This window comes from Crocuta crocuta, unplaced genomic scaffold, assembly GCF_008692635.1.
Source record: "Crocuta crocuta isolate KB4526 unplaced genomic scaffold, BGI_CrCroc_1.0 scaffold147, whole genome shotgun sequence".
NCBI lineage: Eukaryota > Metazoa > Chordata > Mammalia > Carnivora > Hyaenidae > Crocuta > Crocuta crocuta.
The window spans coordinates 6,092,277-6,112,756 of record NW_027532594.1 but is presented as its reverse complement, the minus strand read 5'-3'; the positions used below and the strand labels follow the sequence as shown (position 1 = coordinate 6,112,756).

At 38.5% G+C, this 20,480-nt stretch overlaps 2 protein-coding genes across 5 annotated transcripts in view; one reads left to right on the top strand and one right to left on the bottom strand.

Moving 5' to 3' along the window:
- The window catches only part of CDC40 (cell division cycle 40), a 58,031-nt gene extending 38,337 nt beyond the window's left edge, over positions 1 to 19,694 (bottom strand). Inside the window, exons 1-2 of the mRNA XM_077780015.1 lie at positions 19,481 to 19,694; positions 6,682 to 6,768 (exon numbers count right to left, since the gene is read on the bottom strand). Of these exons, the coding sequence (XP_077636141.1) occupies positions 6,682 to 6,768; positions 19,481 to 19,669 (276 nt within the window). The 5' untranslated portion in view covers positions 19,670 to 19,694. The remainder of the gene's footprint in view (positions 1 to 6,681; positions 6,769 to 19,480) is intronic.
- A 628-nt stretch (positions 19,695 to 20,322) lies between these two features.
- Positions 20,323 to 20,480, top strand: part of WASF1 (WASP family member 1) — a 65,832-nt gene continuing 65,674 nt past the window's right edge. For all 4 annotated transcript variants that reach the window (XM_077779973.1, XM_077779977.1, XM_077779976.1 and 1 more), the window contains exon 1: positions 20,323 to 20,371. The gene's annotated coding sequence lies outside the window, so the exon portion shown is untranslated. The remainder of the gene's footprint in view (positions 20,372 to 20,480) is intronic.

Genomic DNA, 20,480 nt, shown 5'->3' with positions numbered 1-20,480 from the left:
GCGATAAAGTATTTCAACTTCAGAACATCTTAGGTCACTACCATAAGAAACCACCATTCCTATGATATATTTCCAGAACCATAAATACAAGTTATCGGTCTTCTCTTAAGGACAATGCTGCCTTCGCTAGACACCAATATTATACTATGCACAAAAATCTGAATTTAAATGTTACATTTGCCTTATGGTTTTTTTCTGCTTCAGAAGAAAATGCATTACTACAATATTCTTTTATATTGACAGCTTCCATTTCTATGTTTAAAGTGATTCAATTTTAAAATACCTGATTTACATACAAAACTTTTATTACTATTCATTCTGAATTTATAATAAAGGATAGTACAAGATTTTATAGCCTATATTAGTTCCTCCTTACTAATGGGTGGAAACGTAAGGGAGAAAAAAAATCTAGACTGCTGAATGCTGGTAGTTATAGGAACTTCTTTGTCATGAAATTCATTACAAAAACAAGGAACATCCAGAAGACTAAGGATAAGAAAGTGGTTTAAGTTTCCTAGATGTTCTACCTAATATAATATAGTAAGCTATCCTCCACAAAGCATTATCTGATACTTCTAGGGGGAAAATCTAAAATGATAAATATCTTCATTGCTCTGTTACTCATATAATAAGTTAATCATTACATTTATAATTTCCATTTGAAAAAGGAAAATACGATTTCCATAGTCTTATTAAGATTTTACAAAAAAAAAAAGAACAATTCTTCTATTTGTCATACATATCAAATCAGCTCTTTTAAAGGAAAATTCTCAGCATTAAGGAACTTTGATTTCTATATGAATACAGAGCCACATATTAGAGCTAAGTATATGTTATATTGGTGCCATTTCCAAAGCAGTCTAAAAATTTAAATCTGCTATGTTTTATAGATATTTAAGCTGGAGACAACACAAAAACATCTAATGCTATAGGAAGCTGGGTTGGGGGAGGATCTATCTACCTCTGGCCCACCTCAACTACCTGTAACAGCAGCTATTGGAAGGGACCTTAAAGGCTAAATAAATGCCCACAAAGAAAAGAAGAGAAATGTTATTCAGCAAAAGTCAGCACTTCCCAATTCCTTAAAAACTATGTGTCCATGGCAATGAGAAAGAATGAAATCTGGCCATGTGTAGCAACATGGATGGAACTTGAGGGTGTTATGCTGAGCGAAATAAGTCAGGCAGAGAAGGACAGCTACCATATGTTTGCACGGATTAGGAGGAACTTAATGGAGGACCGTGGGGGAGAAGAAGGGAAGAGGTTGGGGGGGGGAGAGGGAGGGAGGCAAACCATGAGAAACTCTTGAATGCTGAGAACAAACTGAGGACTGATGGGTATGGAGGGTAGGGGAAGGGGGGTGATGGGCATGGAGGAGGGCATTTGTGGGGATGAGCACTGGGTGTTATATGGAAACCAACTTGACAATAAACTATTTAAAAACAAACAAACAAACAAAAAAACTATGTGTCCCAGATGCTCCTGGTCTCTGTGAATATGCATTTCTATTAATTCTGAACTAACCATTAAAAAACAAAACAAAGCATAGGAACGCCTGGCTCAGTTGGTGGAGCAAGTGATCCTTGATCTTGCGGTTGTGAGTTCAAGCCTCACGTTGGTTGCAGAGAATACTTAAAATAAAAATAAAAAATTAAAATACAAAGCATGTAAAAAACACACAAAACTGACTTCCAAATATTCTTTTTAACTTTTGGTAATTAACTACGTTCAAGAGTAAATTTGTATTCAAGGGATTTTAAAAATACATATTTAAGTTAGGCATGAGTATTTAACAGTTTTAAGCTAAGACCATACTGAAGTACACCACGGTCAATTATAATCTTAATCTCCCATATAAAATAGACACATTTAGGTATTAATTCATAATTCAGATCACTGCATCTCAGGATGTTCCTAAGTATGCTTATTATCTTCCACCTGAGTGAAGTAGTGATTTATTTATAAAGTAGGAGAAAAGCATTTTTAATTCGTTAAGACACTGGTGGATAAATCTCAGAAATCTGTGTATCGTAAGGCAGTGGCTCTCCAAAGTCTTCAGGAGGTGGAGTACTTGAGGGTCAGTGTCTTAGCAGTATAGCACAATGTCACAGGTATTAAGAAAATTTACACTAGCAAAAACTGACTATTGTGAAATCATAATCATAAATTCACATATAGAATGCCCCCCCAAGTTACTGAACTAATAATAATCATATTATACTTAGATTTCTGATAAGTTTTTCATTAATGTTTACTGTAGCCATCAATGGTTAAACATTTAGAAACAAACTTTAAGGTGAGAAGAGCCTATTGATTAACTTAATTATTTCCCACAAATTGGGAAAAGATCACCACAATTCAGTTTTATTGGCAGAATATCACAATCATGTAAGACATAAGCACAGTTTAAATATTATTAAAATAAGAATTTTTTATTAGTGTGGGTTCTATGGCTTTGGGCCTCAGTTTCCTCATCTATGAAATAAAAGAGCTGACCTGTTTTCTAAAGTTCATTCTAACATTAATATTTATAGTAGCCGTTATGGCCAGATATCTAATAGAAACTAGGATTTGTTTCCTTTTAACTTTAATGTTTTTTTCTATTACTAAAAGTATTATTCTTTTAAATCTGAAAATCTCCCTGAGGATTATAGGTTTTACATGAGTCTAGAAAAGCTAACAAATACATTTTTCTCTAAGCATATCCAAAAAGGATTGAGTGAAATAAAGAAAGTGAGTAGACTAAAGCAATGGCTGTTATCTCTTCAAGTCCTGTCTATAATTTGAGTAAGCTTATCTGGATACTAGGTTAGACCATTTAGGGAAAGTCCTCGGTTGGGAGGCAAAAACAGTATTTTATACAATAAAGTAGTCAATTCAGTTAATTTACTCAACTAGTAAAGTCAAAGACATGGGGTGTAATGTGCAAACTCCGCAATGGTCTACAAACAGGTCTTCCAGCCACAGAGCAATTGTCAAGAATGATGTGAACTCACATCCCCAAATACGTTACCTGCTGGCAGTAAACCCTGACACTTGGTTTCCTGGCTATAAAATAGGGATTAGAGTACTTACTTCACAGGGTTATTGTAAAGGCTAAAGGAGATAAGGTATACAAATATATAAATCCCTCAGTATAGGGTACCTAGGATACAGTAATAAATGGTAGTTTTATTTCATTAGTTTCTATGACCACTCTTTTCCATCATGCAAACCCTTACCAAATTAATCTTCCTAAAAATTCGGCTTTAATTATGCCACTTTAATAAGAACCTTAAAAATCTGTGTATCATTTATTAAATCGAGACCAAACTACTTACATTGGCCAGAACCCTGTGCAACACTATGCAAACTATCATTCTAATCTTACCTCTCTGTTCTCCTCTACGGACAATGACTAAAGTAGTCCTCCCTGTTCTAATGCTACTCTCTTCTGCCTGGAATCTTTCCTCAGAAAAGCCTTTCTAGCCATCAGCGCCAGTAGTAGTAACATAAATAATAATAAGGGCTGCTATTTATTAAATGCTTACTCTATGCCAGAGTTTCCTAAGCCTATCAGACATTATTACGTATATCCATATAACTCAGTAAAGTAGAAATCATCTTCATTCTACCTTTGAGAAAACTAAGATAATCCAAAGTCACACCAGAGCTAATACGCAGTGCATTTAACCTCAAATCTCATGTTCTTAACTGGGACTTTACTGTTTATTTTAAAAAATTTATTTATTTAAATTCAAGTTAGTTAACATACAGTTTAGTATTGGTTTCAGGAGTAGAATTTAGTGATTCATCACTTACATATAACACCTAGTGCTCATCCCAACAAATGCCCTCCTTAATGCCCAGCACCCATTTAGCCCATTCCCCCACTCATCAACCCTCAGTTTGTTCTCTGTATTTAAGGGTCTCCTGTGGTTTGCCTAGCTCTCTCTTCTCTTATTTTTCCTTCCCCTCCCCTACGTTCATCTGCTGTGTTTCTTTAATTCTACATGAGTGAATTCATATATGTGTCTTTCTGACTTATTTGCTTAGCATAATACACTTTAGTTCTATCCACTTTGTTGCAAATGCTGATTTGAAGGGGGAACATGCACCCCAATGTTTATAGCAGCACTCTAAACAATAGCCAAATTATGGAAAACACTCAAACGTCCATCGGCTGATGAATGGATAAAGAAGATATGGTGTATAAAATGGAATACTAGTTGGTGATCGAAAAGAATGAAATCTTGCCATTTATTGTTTATTTTATTAAAAAAATTTTTTTTTATTTTTTTATTTTAGAGAGAGAGAGACAGAGTGGAAGGAGGGGAGGGGCAGATAGAGAGGCAGACACAGAATCTGAACCAGGCTCCAGGCTCTGAGCTGCCAGCACAGAGCCTGACGTGGGGCTTGAACTCACAGAACCGTGAGATCATGAGCTGAGCTGAAGTCGGAGGCTTAACCAACTGAGCCACCCAGGTGCCCCAGCCATTTATTGTTTATTTTAAATACTATTTCCTCCATGAAACTTTTTCTTATCTTTACAGCCAGACACAATCTCTCCTTTAACTTGAATAGTACTTTATGCATTCTAGGAAAGAGTCTGGTCTTTATCTTTTTAAAAATAACACTAAGCATATCCTCTCTGGTAAACAGTAGCTTTAGGAGAGGGGTTATATCTTGTTTCTAGCAATAGATTCTCAAAACAAGGGAACTTGAATTTCATCCAGCAAAGTTCCTGGTAACACCTTTCCATACTTTGTCAAATTATACAGATCCTACTCATAAAATTCTAAGTTAATAATCTATTATGTAACAGACAATTCATTTGGCAACCAGGAAAAATTGTAATTTTTCTTCACTTCTCCCTCTCCTCACTCTTCTTAAATTGGTGACAAGCATCAGTGTTCCTAACGTAAGCTAATTTATATATTGAATGTGAGGTTTCCTAAGAAAAGAAAAAGAGAACACATTACTAAAGGATTGGTAATCTTACAAAGAGAATGATAGGCCTAATGCCTCATCGATATCACCAAAAAAACCAACTTTATCTTTTAAATTTTCAAAACTATAATCACACAGCAATGTATTAGTTATGCACAAGACCTAAACATTTAAGAGAAAGAGACTTCATATAACATGCACAGACATAGGAAGGTCACACACATACCACACTACTTCCAAACGTTCTCATTTTCTGAATTTAGTGGCCCTATTTAATTGAAGTACTTTTCATTTAAAAAACCATGAAGCATATATTTAACACATAATCCTTCTTCACCATGCCAGCTAAAGGGGTGCCAAGGGATATGAAACCATCTAGAGGTACAATAGGCTAGAAGGATTTAAGAAATAATAGAATAAAATTTAAAATGTGCTGCAGTCTCAGAGTATGAGCCTGGGACTTCTGCTAACTAGACAGCCGGAGAACTGCTAAAGCGATGTCTAAATGCTGGCACCCACAACATTGACCGTGCTACATTTTTCACTTGCCGAATTTTTTTTTTTATTTTTTTTATTTCTAGGAGAGAGAGAGAGAGAGAGACAGCGTGAGCAGGGGAGGGTCAGAGAGAGAGGGAGATACAGACTCTGAAATAGGCTCCAGGCTCCGAGCTGGCAGTCAGCACAGAGCCTGACGCGGGGCTCGAACCCACGAACCTCGAGATCATGACCTAAGCAAAAGTCGGACGCTTAACCGACTAAGCCACCCAGGCGCCCCACACTTGCCGAATTTTAAGTGATGACAGACACCTGAGCAGGCAATTATATAAAACAGCTTTATGACTGCTTAATCAAAAAAAGCAGATGCTCAAAACCAAAAAGTATTAAAAAGCACCTCTTCATTCACTCAGCTGCAATGAAATATGGCTCCTCACCCCCATTTTTAAAGTGCTTCTTAAAGATCCTGCTACGGAAGGCTTATTTTTTTTGTTTTAGAATGACCATTTTCCGGCATCTCCATTTTCTCAATCAAGGATTCTTTCCCTTTTTGAAAACAAAATAGCTAGAAGTTTCATTTTTTCTACAAAGACTTTCCTAAATGGACAGTTTTCACTGTTTGGGGATTTTTTTGTTTGTTTTTTTGCCATCCCCCCCTCATATTCTTTGTGCTTCCATCAGCATTAATCATCATCACCCACCATCACCATCATCATAAGATGTCTCATGCAGAGCAGGCAATGCGCACTGTGACTACTTCTTCTTCTGAGCAGGGAACACATGAGCGCCCCACTTCCTTTTAGCATTCAGCACGGGAGCATTCGTAACCAGATGTTTCATAATACACTCTGCACTGATGATGCTAATAAAACAAGTTCTTTTTCCCTTATGGTTAATTTATAATGCTCCCTTAACAATACTGAGGAAGATGTTAACTACGCTCACATCTAAGAATCAGGTATTTTAAGATGTTTTTTTTTCAAAAGACAGAGTTCCATTCTATCAGATAGTTGTATGTTGGTAGGTAAGCATTAGCAGATTTTTAAAAGTATATTTTCTTTTCGTTTTTTAAAAAACTGAGATATAACTGACATATAACAAGATATATTTTCCGAAAGTTTAAATAGTATATTCTTGTGAGAAAATTCTGAAAAACTCACTGTGTATCTACCTATGTATAATTCAAATACGTTAGCAAGAGGCAGAATCTTTTTTTTTTTTTTTAAAGGCAGAATCTTAAATATAATGTTTTCTTACCTCAGGAGCAAACATGGTCTCATAGGTAGGATTATACTGAACCTCTTTGACCGCAGGGTCAAGGTGAACTCCAGTCTCCAAATCTTCCTAAAAGAAAACCAAATGAACGTTAAACATCTGACAAATGATTTTATTTTAGAAACTACATTAAGATCACATAGCCATTTTAACACCAATTTTATGATTATTACATGAGTGCCATATGATTAATTCTAATAATCAAAGACTAATAGAAGTACGTAGGTATAGAGGTTAGGGTGCATAACAAAATTTTTTTTCCTTTCAAAACACTGATTTTATGTCATCTGAACATATTGAAAAATTTCTCAAGAAGCTAATAAGCTACTCAAAGCCTTAAATTAAGAGAGTCCGGCTCCTCTTTCTTTAGGAACTCAAAAGAACTAACCTCCAGTTCCAAATTCAGGACAAGTCCTTCTTTTTATTCAGCAAACCTTATTAGCTACGCCCAGAGGCACATGGTTCAGGACTGCAGAAGTGACAGGACCCTAACATTCTAAATGTGAATCTCACAGTCTGTGCTAAAGTTTCAACCTTCTTAAATTCATCGCCTAGTTTCACAAACACGAACATCTCATGTTCACTAGAGAATCACCGGTGATCTCTATGTTCGTGTAAGCCCAACACTTATGCCCAAACTGGCATCTCTAACCGGAACTTCTCCTCTGAACTCTAAAGACTTGTGTATCTGACCTGTAACTCACCATCTTTTCTCCTAGGATGCCTAACAGACATCTGAAACTTGATATATCCAAAAGGGATATATCCAAAAGGTCACCCCTTCCCAGTGACTTCTTCCAGCCTTACATTTGCTCACGTGAAAACTCCTAGAGTTACCCTTGATTCCTCTTTCCTTCACGTTGTGTCTCCAATTCATCAGCAGATCCTCCATCTTCTGTACACATCTAGAGTTCAAACACTTCTCAAGTCCTCTTTCATGGACATCTCACTGCCCAATTTAGCCACTCACCCCTGGATTATTGCAACAGCCTCTTAACGGGGCTCCCTGCTTCTACCCCTGTCCGCTCACAGCCTCACTCCAGGCAGGAGCTGTGAGATTTAAAAAAATATATATTACATTATGTTACTCCTGCTCTAAATCCTCAGGTCACTTCTCCACTCGGAGTGGAGCCTAACAAAGGCGTAAAGGCTCGTTACCAGTTGTTCTCAGAAAGTATGGTTCCCCAGGGTAGCATCACAAAGCATTTTTGTCTTCCTGTATCATCCTGCCTGAGTATTTACACATTAAAAACATGTTGTTCGTACATGTTTAATTTAGACATTAAACAGGTTATAAATACCCTTCCTTTACTCAGGGTACTCAAGTTGTATTTAAAAATTTTTAAGAAAGTTACGTAACATCTGTGAATTATATTTCAGTAAAGTGGAATTACAAAATTACTATTACAAAATGAGGATGTATTAATCTAACTGGTTGAGAATTATTCTCCCCCTGAAATCCCAGAATGATCTATACCCCCGCTTGCCTCCAAACATTTCTGTATTCCTCTAGTTCTATGCTGATGCTCATTAACTCCAGCCTTATGGCTCAATTGCTTTTTCTAGAATTCACCAGAGGACAATCCTGCCTCAGGGTCTCTGCATGTACTGTTCCTTTTTCCTGGAATGTTCTTTCCCTGGATATTCACATGATTGTTCTATCAGGTCTCTGCTCATTTTTTTTTTTTTTAATATTTTTATTTATTTCTAGGAGAGAGAGAGAGACAGCGTGAGCAGGGGAGGGTCAGAGAGAGAGGGAGATACAGACTCTGAAATAGGCTCCAGGCTCTGCGCTGGCAGTCAGCACAGAGGCCGACGCGGGGCTCGAACCCACGAACCGCGAGATCATGACCTAAGCGAAAGTCGGACGCTGAACCGACTAAGCCACCCAGGTGCCCCTGCTCAATTTTTTTTACTTTCCTCTTACTTTGCTTTATTTTTCTGCATTATACTTTTCATCATCTGTCATGTATATTTATTGTCTACCACCCCTTACTAAGCTATAAGCTACACAAAGGATTTTGAATGCACATATGTATCTTCAACCCCTAGAATTATCCCCATCACATCACCATCTTTATTCTGTTGGCCTTTTACTGATGTGACATACCTCTGTCAACACAATGCATAACACAATTCAAAGTAATAATCAAAAAAATTTTAATGTTTATTTTGAGAGAGAGCACGTGCGTGCATGTGAACACAGGGAACGGGCAGACAGAGGGAAAGAGAATCCTAAGGAGGCTCTGCGCTGTCAGCACACAGCCTGCCACAGGGCTCAATCCCCAATGAGATCATGACAGCCAAAATCAAGAGTTGGACGCTTAATTGACTGAGTCACCCAGGCACCCCTGAAATTTTTTTCTTAAGGTGGGATATCATAAAGTTGACAGTGACACTGGAGAAGAAGCAATGCTACTGACAGATGAAGACCTGGGAGACTTAGAACAACTAATGACAAAGACTAGAAAATTGACCAAGAAAATAACACTGTGGGCACACAATTATCGTTCCAAAATGTTACCACTTCTAAAGCAACCCTCACCCAAAGCAGACAACTTAATTTTTTCTACTTCTCATAGAGTTCTTACAGTAGGACTTCCTTAAACTTCCATACTCTCTAGTTTCAAAACTGTATCTTTCCTTCTCTTGTCTTTCTCATGACTTCAATCTTCACCTTAAATTTTTATTTGCAACACTGGCCACACTCTTGGCCTCTGGATCCGTATATGTAACTGCTTACTGAACTGCATTACATGGATGTTCCATAGCATCAAACACTTTGCTGTGTCCAAAACAGATCTCATTCCACCATGACTCTACCTTTACTCACTAATAAATAAGGCACAGAATCTTACTGACTCTATTTCTGAAATATTTCTCCAGCAACCCTACTTCTACAGTCCCACTCCACAGCCCTGTCCCCACTATTCCAGCACAGACTCCATCATATCTTGTCTGTTATAATACCTCCTTATCTGGTTTAATACACTCCTACTTTTGCCATGTTAGACAAATTACCGATTTTTAAAAGTATCAAGTACTTTCATCTATTCTGTGCTGTTGGCAATGTTACCCTCTTTGTTCCTTACAGTGTATCCCTTTATTATCAGATAATATGTCATCTTAACTTTCTCTTATACCTTTCCTCTTCTTGGCTCAGGAAAACTGCTTTTCCATAGTTCTAAGGATTGTTGTACATAATTTCTTATAGCAATTGTGATATTACATTATTTGTTGCATATGACTTTTATGAAGATTTTATATCCTCACTGCCTAGAATGCAGGGAATTCAGTGTATGTTCAATAAATATTTGTTAAATTGAAGAAAGAAAAGTCAAATCCAGAGAGAAATTAAAGAGGGTGAATAAAGATTACCAAATTTGGCAATTACATCACAAACAAACCTTTGCCAGAGTGATTCTGGTAGTGGAGTAGGTAGGAAAGCAGTTGTAAGAGGCAAAGGTATAACTAAAGATCTAAAAAAAGAGGACAGTAATAGCTTCTAACTTTCTCAAGACACCTGGCAATAAAGAAAAGAAGAGATGGGTTGCCAGACTGAAGGGTTTTCAAGGTAAAATTAAGTTTGTTAGTTCCCTCCTTAAAAAGAGACTAAGCTGAGATTTAGTCAGTTATGAGCTACAGGATAGGAGAGAGTAGGGAGAAACACATGGAAAAAAAATAAGGGGAGGGGAGCCTAGGTGGCTCAGTCAGTTAACTGTCAGACTCTTGATTTTGGCTCAGGTCATGATTTCATGGTTTTGAGCCCAACCTTGGGCTCTGAACTGACAGTGTGGAGCTGCTTGGGATTCTCTCTCTCTCGCTCTCGCTCTCGCTCTCTCAACTCCGCTTTGCCCCTCCTCCACTTACATTCTCTTTCTCTCAAAATAAATAAACTTAAAAAAAAAAAAAAAGAATGAGGGAATAATCAATGGTATAGTTATCCTGGAAGAAGTGGGAAGGAAAAGAATCGAGGACACAAATGGAAGATTAGCCTCTGAAAAGAGAGGCCCCTCTGAGATGAAACAGAGTTGACAAAGACAAGGATGGGTAATGGGTGACAGAGAGATGTTTGGAGCCGGTGGGAGATGTAGGGACTCATAACTGATCTTATTTTATTTGCACAGTTGGGGGCACAGGCCTCTTCACAAACCAAATATGGTAACTTCAAATTCATTTATTCATTCAACAGATATTGATTGGGTGCCTACTAAGTGCCAAGCATTGTTCTAGGCTATGTAGAAATAACGCTCCCTGCCCTTGTAGAGCTTATATTCTAGACAACAAGCAATATATGAAATGAAATCCATAGTTTGCTGGAAGAGGGTAAATGCAATGAAAAAGTGCTTAACAACGTTAGTGCTGACTCACATTATCTCATATAATTCCTACAACACTTCTGTGAAGTATTAGCAACATTAAGTCACTTACCCCAAGATACTAATAGAATAAATGAGAAGGGGAAAAATTTCAAGTAACCACAATGAGCGATGTTAAAGAGACCCAATTAGCAACAAACAAAAAAAATCACTGGCAGGCTATCAATCGGGGTTCTTAGCCACAAGCAGCTGGAACCCTCACAGACTGATTAAACAATATTGAATTCTTTTGAGTACCGAATCCTTTCTCTTAGAACTGCCAAGAAGGGTGGAGAATCAGTTTAGGGAAATGGGCATAAATAAGGGCGTGTATACAGATGGAATCACAATTGAAAATCAATTATACCACAGAACCAGTCCACTGAGGACAAGAGTTCACCATTACCAAACATCATTACTAAATGGCTTTGGCTGCCACGGGACACTGCTGTTGAGACTCCTGGCCCGAGAAATGAAATGGTAGCCCCCACGTCACTGCACATATTCTCTTTCCTTGGTTCTTTGTGGATTAGCTTTAGATTAAAATTTAAGTGAGTGCATTTGTCTGCTGGGCCCAAGTTACTGTCCTGAGCCTTAAATAAAATGGAATTAGGAGACTGACTATCTGGGCTTTCAGTCTCTGAAGGTTGAGGCAGCAAGTGCCGTTCCTCACATTAAGACTCTTAAGGAAGGGGATTCAAATACCGGACCATCTAAAGTATGATACGTATATAGTTGACCCTTGAACAATACAGGATTGAACTTATTTAGATTTTTTTCAATAAACACAGTATAGTCCTATCAACGTATTTGCTTTTCCTTATGGTTTATTTTTTAATGTTTGAGAGGGAGTGAGCACACACACGCACACAGCGGGGTAGGGGCAGAGAGAGAGGGAGACACAGAATCCGAAACAGGCTCCAGGCTCTGAGCTGTCAGTACTTCCTTACGATTTTCTTAATAACACTTTCTTTTCCCTAGTTTACTTCATTGTAAGAATATAGTATATAATACATATGACATACAAAGTATGTGTTAATTGGCTATTTATATTATCAGTAAGGCTTCTGTCACCAGCAGGCCATTAGTAAAGTTTCTGGGTAGTCAAAAGTAATACGTAAAATTTCAACTGGACAGTGTCGGGGAGGGGTTGGTATCCCTAACACCCTCCTTACTCAAGGGTCAACTATACATTACCCTAGAATGCACACTAGCATCTTCATTGATTTGAGATAGTATCTGCCTAGTGTTGAATAGCAAAACTCAGTACCATAAAATTAAAAAGCCATATACAAATTGCTTCGACTGCATAAAAACTAAATTGTGTTTCTCTCTCAATATTTAATTCTAGTATAAACTGCTTAAAATAACAAGGCTTAGCCACATTCACGAGTCCCCAATGGATTTTATAGAATACAGTTGCTAGAACAAATTTTTTTAAGTCTATTTATTTAATTTTGAGAGACAGAGAGAGAGAGCACAAAGAGGGAGGGGAGGAGAGAGAGATAGGGAGACACAAAATCCAAAGCAGGCTCTAGACTCTGAGCTGTCGGCGCAGAGCCTGATACAGGGCTCAAACCCACAAACCGTAAGATCATGACCTGAGCCAAAGCTGCCCACTTAACTGACTGAGCCACCCAGGTGACTCCAGAACGACTTTATAATATAGTTCATCACATTTTCGATTAAGGGTATTTTAAATTTGAATTATTTTGGACAAAGTAACATGAGATGCCAAATTTTAAATTCAAAGTATAACTTAAAAATAATTACTCTTTATACATACAACAGTGGCAACTAATAAAAAATATAAATAGGTCTCTGTCTCTAGTTCCTGCTAAAATTATAGAACAAATTGGACAACCCTCCAGAAAGTGAAGAGTTAGTAATTACACATTTAATTAGAAAAACTTGGACAATACCACAACCTTGTTTTAATACCCATGAGGAGTTCAATAATAATTAAGCATGCAATTGAGATTACCACAGAATTACAAAGGATTTCTATTCAGTTTTAATTATCCATAAAAATTGAAGTACAGTGAGTGAAGGGCACCCTATGGGTTAAATATGTTGAACACGTTATCTTCTGTTGATTCAAAGGAATTTGAGAATAAAATGAAATAATACTTACTTCTGAGACTTTTTCACATTTTTTACTGTTGTACAAATAATATAGACATGAAAGCACTTTATAAACTATAAAGCAGAAAATAAATACTAATCATCATCATGGATTATTTATCAATTTATAGTATAGGTTTTTTTCCCCAGAAAGTAGAAATGAGTAAACTTTGTAAGATGGAAGTTTAAGTGGATGACATAAAAGAAGAGAAATTCACATAAAGATATCCTTTGGGTTTGGCCCTTAACAAATGCAGAGGGAAAAGGTGATCGATTTGAAGCTCACAAGTATGAGTAAGATCACCGAAAAAGAAGACATTTTAATATATGCTCAAAATCAGAATTTTCATTTTACTCGAGTTGGCTACGCCAAAGCAAGTAATACATTGGGGAAAAGTAACACAGTCATAGACTGAAATGAGAGAATGCCAGGTCGGCTTTTATTTTTTTAATTTAAGTCAATTAACAAGCAACTTTGCAACCCAACAGGGTTCATTACATGATTTCCAAAGTGCGAAGTCTGATAGCGCTGCAGTAAAATACATTTTTAACCAGGAAATAATTGTTGTCATACACTGGAGAACACAAATATGGCCAACTGAAGTTCTAGAATAAGAGAAGAACAGGATCAAAATTATATGTGGAGATAAGAACTGAGATCTTTCCAGAAACACTGAAAGATCTATATTCCAAACCATTTAATTCCCAATTAAGGAAACTCTACAAATTCTGAGCAGGACAAACAAAAAGATATCCACACCTGGTATCCCATAAGGAATATAAAGACTGGAAACTACACCTCAAATAAAAGGGGGGCAGAGGGTAAGGGTTGTAAAAGCAGAGTCCGAAGAAAAGAGAACAGCTATGACGACAGCTGACTTGTTATTACTAACAGTGAAAATCAGAAAGTAGAGTATTTTAAATATGTGGAGAGAAAAGAATTGCCAGCTAAGTAAAGGAAACCTAGTGAAAAGATCCTTCGAGAAAGATGCTCAAATAAAAACATTTTTAAAGACAAACTAAAACTGCAAGCAGCTGCCTCCACCTAACCCTCACTGAAGGACATCCAGTATGCACAATAGGCAGGAAGAAGGCCATCTCTTTGCCTGTGAGATGCAGGAATCAGCATAGCTAACTGCCATCTTCTGAAATTTAAATATATATAAAAAATACAGGACAATAATAGCTAAAGTAGGGGTTGTGGAATGTTAATAAGACTGAAGTGTTCTAAAGTTCTTGCACTGTTTAGTAAAAGGCAAAAGTATTGATTAAATCAGATGGTTTAATTTTGAGGGGCAATCAAAGAGCAGAAACTGAGGGCATAATTTACAAATGGGTACAGGAAAAGAATGGAATGATAAAAAAAAAAAAATCCAAAAGAATGGATGCCTAGCAAATTAACTTTCTATTTTCTTTTCCATTACCTGTATTTAAGACTATACTTTAAAAAAAAAAAGTTATTGCTGGGTCATCTAGGTGGCTCAGTTAGTTAAGTGTCTGACTCTTGATTTCAGCTCAGGTCATGATCACATGGGTCCCTGCATGGGGCTTGCACTGTGATCGCAGAGCCTGCTTGGGATTCTGTCTCCCACTCTCTCTGCCCCTCCCCTACTTGCCTGTCTCTGTCTCTCTCAAAATAAATAAATAAACTTAAAAAAATTATTGCTATGGCTGCACCTCACAAGTTCTGGTATTTTCCTTATTATTCAGTTCAAAATATTTTCTATTATTATTATTTTTTATTTGGTCCATGGTCACATATACACACATGTATGTGTGTGTGTGTGTGTGTGTGTGTATTTTTTTTTTTTTTTAAGTAGGATTCACACCCAGCATGAAGCCCAATAAGGGGCTTGAACTCACAACCTTGAGATCAAGCAAGACCTGAGCTGAGATCAAGATTCGGATGAGCCACGCAGATGACCCTTTGCTAGATATATGCTTTTTCCATCTTACTTTTGATCTTTCTGGAAATCTTAGCAAGCATGGCAAAAAAAAAAAAAAAAAGAGAGAGAGAGAGAATCAAAGAAGAAAAAAATACCGTTGTATTTGCAGCTGATAGGACCACAGGACTATGTTAGTGAGATCATTAAAACAATTAAGTAAATTAAAAAATGCTATTTATTAACATATTAGCATAAAAATAAGACACACCTGATAGAGAAAATTATTAACTTTGGGAGAAATTAAAAATCTAAAGAAAACCTAAACAAATGAATAGATAGAGTATTGTCTCAAATTGATCTGTTTCAGTGTAACCAAACAAAACCCCACCTGATGTTGGTAAACCTTTACAAGTGAATTCTAAACTGTATTTAGAATTACAGAGGCCGAGAATAGCCACAACATTCTTGAATAACTACAACAAAAAAGGGTGAGAGGAACAGCCCCACCAAAGATCAAGCCATATTATTAAAAACGTTCACACCATACACAAAAATTAAATCCCTGTGGATTTAGGACTTAAATGTAAAAAGCAAAAATTTAGTGCTTTCAAAAAACAAAATAGGAGAAAACTCTTATGACTTTGGGAGAAGAAACGATTTCTCAAACAAGAAACAGGAGCTACACTTCATAAAAGACTACCTTGATAAGACAAGTGAAAAACTATTTATCACGACAGTGATGCAACTGAGGAGACAAGCCTCAAGCTGGAAGATATTTGCGGTACATGTAACTGACAAAGGATATTATCCAGAGATACAAAGCTTTCCTACAAATCAAAAGACAACCCAAGTCGCTTCAAAAAGAAAAAAAAATCTAATCACCAATAACATATATGAAAAGATGTTCAATCTCATTAGTATTCAGAGAAATGTATTAAAAACACTGAGTATGTTTATGATCTTCTCAAAATGCTTGCTATTCGTCACAATAGTTAGTCAGATACAGAAGAACCAGAGGAACATATCGGCAGGCTTCACATCTCCTTCCTTGGTCATTTCTCTATCATTACATTTACTCTCTGTAAGGGTTTGTTGGTATTGTATTTTAAGTATTGGTTCACAAACTAATGATAATTAATGTCTGTTACTCTCTCATCATAGAACCTTCATCAACTAGGGGTATAGCCCTAGCTGTGTGCTCTGCTTCTAATGGACTTCTGGTACCTTATGCAACTTCTCTTCCTGGATTATTTTACTTTACACTTGGGGTGACTGAACTAAGCGAGTTCTAGAGCCATTCCCTCACCCCCACCCAATCACTGTACATTGATTCTCAAATGTGCATGCTTTTTCAAGATTTTCTTTTTCACTTACTCTTTCATTCATTCTCTCACCAAATACATTTCCCTTAATCTTGTATACTAGGCCCAGGAGACATGAAAATAGACACAACCATGTCTGGTCCCCAGGGTCTGACAATAGTCCAGGATAAAGAAAAAAATTAACAAGTCACAGCAATGCAGCAAGTGCTACAACTGAGGTACAAAGGGGGCTGCCCGGACAGACAGAGGAGGAAACATGCACTGAGATGGAAGGAGAGAATTTGGGAGCGGGTGGAGCGTGAGGCATGAGGAAAGGGATTTCCAGGCAGAGAGACTAGTATGGCCAAAACTCTGGAGAGGGAAAAAAGAAAATAAGACTTTTGGGGCTTTACAGAGAGTTCAGCATGGGAGAACGACAGGCCTCATGTTACACAGGAACTTAGAAATTATACAGTAGCAACATGGTGTCTTTGGGCAGGGAAGTGATACAACCCTGGAATTTAGAAGGATGACTCTGGGCGCACTGTGAAGGAAAGAATGGGTTATGGAACTAGGAAACAAGAAGGAAAAAGTAGAAAGACCAGTTAGAAGGTGATTATAATTGTCTTGCGTAGAAATGATAAGGATCTGAAATAAAATATTTGATAAATATCATTGTGTCACAATGACAGGACCTGCTACCCAAAAGTAGGGGTTGGAAGAGTAAAGACTCCTGGGATAAGTAAAGAAGATATGAAGGAAAGCTGTATCAGGGACAGCGGAGAGGAAGAAATTAATTTGAGAGAAATTAATGGAGCAGACATGTTAGAACAAGCTGAAAGACCCTGAAGCCAGAGGAAGAAGGAAAAGGAAGACCCTTCTGTTTTTGGCTTGGACTAATACGGGGGTTGTGGAATCGTTAACCAAAATGGGAAAAACAGGTGATGTGGACCTTGAGGGTGGGGAAAAAAAGTGTTAATTTTTCAGCGCATTGGATTGGAGGTGCCTGAGTACCATGCTGAGTGAGAAGTTTAACAGTTCTGGAGCTACCAGCAGAGTTTGGAATTGGAAATAAGGCCAGTGTGTCTGGCACTATTATCAGTACTTAATGTGCTTTGTGAGAAGTCTATCCACGAAATAGGTATTAGTATTATCCCGACTTTACAGATAAGAAAAACCTTAGGGCAGAGAGAGAGCACTTAAAGGTACTTATCCAAGGTCACTATTTGAGTAAGTACTGGAGGCAGGATTTGAATCCTGATGGTCTGCAGTGTTCACCTGTGAGTCATCAGAAGCACAGACTGAAGTTGAAGGCATGTGAGAGTATAATTGGGACTAAGGGCCAGGTCCCAGGAAACCCCAATATACAAGGGAGGGCAGAAGAACAGGGGATCAGAAAACTGAGGATGGCCTTATGGAAGCCAAAGGGAAAGCAAGTTCCAGGAAACAAGAAGAGTGTCACTTGATACAGATATTCAAGTCAGACAGCAGAACTTGACAGGGTCTCACATTTCTCAGGGAGCACACGTAGTTTCCCAAGAGGCTAAGGCTAGGTTGCACTGGGTTGAGGAGAAAATGAGATGAAGTGACAACTCAGAAAAAGTTAAGCTGTGAAAACAATGAGGACTCAGGAGGTTGCTGGAATGATTGATACAAGTTTGGGGGAGTTTGTATAAAGATGGGATTCTAAGCATTCTTTCATACCACTCTATAATAAAAAGTAAAATTCATAAAAACTTGCAAAAGACTTAAAGTCATAACACTAGACTTGGGAACATCTTTTTTTGTTTTTGTTTTTTTATTGAAATATAATTAGCATACAATGTTAAATTATTTTCTGGCATACAACGAATTGATTTGACATTGTATGGGAAACATCTTAAATACAAAGTAATTTTTGTACACTGCCTTCCACCAGCACATCTCGAGCTTCTGGTCACCCCCATCAGGCTCTACTGGGTCTATTACTACCAACTGGCGGCTGCTTTTCTCTGGCTACAGACACACTAACCTTTCCTCAGATCTTCAAACACACTAAGCTCCTTGTCACCTCAAAACTTACTTTGTTTTCTTTGCTTTGTTAACTTTCTTGCAAAGTTTCCTTTGTCTGGAAACTCTTGCCCTATCTTGCACATGGCTGGTTTCTTCCCCTTCAAAGCTGCTTTTTCAGAAAAGACTTCCCTGGCAATCTAAGGGAGTGATACTCCTACTTAATTCTCTATCGTGAAACCCCTATTTTTTTTTCCTTCATAGTACTCAATCGAATCTGTAACCGCTTTATTTGCTCACATTTCATTGACTGTCTCTTCCACTACCATGTATGCATCATGATGGCAAAGACGTCTGGCTCCTTGGCCTCTGTGTCTTCAGCCCCTAGAATTGTTTCTGGCAAATAACATGTCTTCAGTAAATATTTGTTGAATGAACCATTCAACCCATTTTCTCCCTCTGTCACCTTACTCAACTGGGACCAAGCATACTGTTTCTTAAACCCAAGATCTTTTCTCGCTGACTTGACATATATAATCACAAGGGCTAAACTAACTATGCACTTTCATTAGATACCAGGGTCTGTGCTACAAACTACATTTGTATCATTTCACTTAATTTTTACATAACCCTCTCATATAGATATATACTTTGGAAATGATCTCCACTGCACAGGTGATGAAACACAGGAGGTTGTATAACTTGCCCAAGTTCACGAAGGGGTGGAGTCGGGATCAGAATCTAGTTCTGACTTCAAAACCAAACAAGGCCAGGCCACTTCTCGCTTCCAGTAAGGGTACATAGTCTGGTTTGGGAAGTTCTGATTTACCTCTGCTCTACCCAGGCCACATCTTAATCATAATAAAGTTTCACCACCTCCCCTCGCCCTTCCCACTTGCTTGATGGCGGGAGGAGAGAGCGGGGAGCAGTAGAGCGTTGTCCTGAATTTTCAAGTCCCGGCTTCTCCCAAGGAAGATGCATGTAGGAAGGAGAAGAGATCCGAGCATTAGCAACTTACATCTCAGCACTGAGGGAGAGGTAACCCAGAGCCTAACAAGCGACTGTCGGATTTTGGAGCAGAAGCAGACAAGTCCCGCACTGCATCAGTGGCCGAAGACCTTACCTTAACTGCCACCTCCGGAGCCGAGTCCACCGCCACTGCCAGAGACCGCTTGGCCGAAGCTGACTTAGTCAAGTGCATGAGGGAGTCGGCAGCTGGCAGCGGACACCGTCCGCCCTCACTGTCCGAGTCCGATTCGGACCCTGAACCCGAACCATAGGACGCAGCCAGAGATGCAATCGCAGCCGACATGACTGCAACCGATCCTCTGCGGAGACCAGGCCCTGGCGGAAGAAGCGGCTTCTAGGTCCTGACAGATTACCATGACCCACACTACTTACTTTCTTTGCTACGAGTTCATTTACGACATCTTTAAACCATAATTAATTAGTATTTGAATAAATATAAGAGAACTGAGAACATAAAACGTTTATCTGGGGAAACAGAGAGACTAGGGATACCTTATAACTTTCAGGACCTATTCGGCTGGATTCGAGACTACGAGTTCCGAAATACCCTGAGGTCACGAGGTCCAACACTCCCGCCGTGCAGCGCGGCTGGGAGTGGAAGGGGCATAACGGGAAGTGTAGTTTGCATCGAGGGGCGGGGCGAAGTGGGCTGGCCTCTCTTTGACCCCGCCCCTGAATGGATGGTTCATTCAATTGGCTATCATCTTCCCTCACTCCCAGGCCAAGCACTGTTCTCTCCGTCCCCTTCCCCCAAATTGGAGATTGGGCAATACCACACAGCCCCAGGAAATGGGGGGGAGAGCCGTTTTCATGTTCTCTGTTGGGTGAGTGGGCGGAGGCCGAGTTTTCCACCACGGCTGCACCTGGGCACTGAGAGCTGAAGAGGAAAGTGAGAATCTTACGTTGGAAGACCTTGAGTGGTGGAGAAAAGCTCCNCGCCGAAGCATGAAGAAGGGGTAAGGCAGGAGCCCCCCATGATTTCACGGTGAGCGCGAGTCTCTCAGGAATTGTTTTTTGGTGGGGACAAGGTGCTGGGAGAGGAACTCTTTCTCTCTGGCCAGAACGGATAGAGGTGTGTGTGGCGGCTCTTGCCC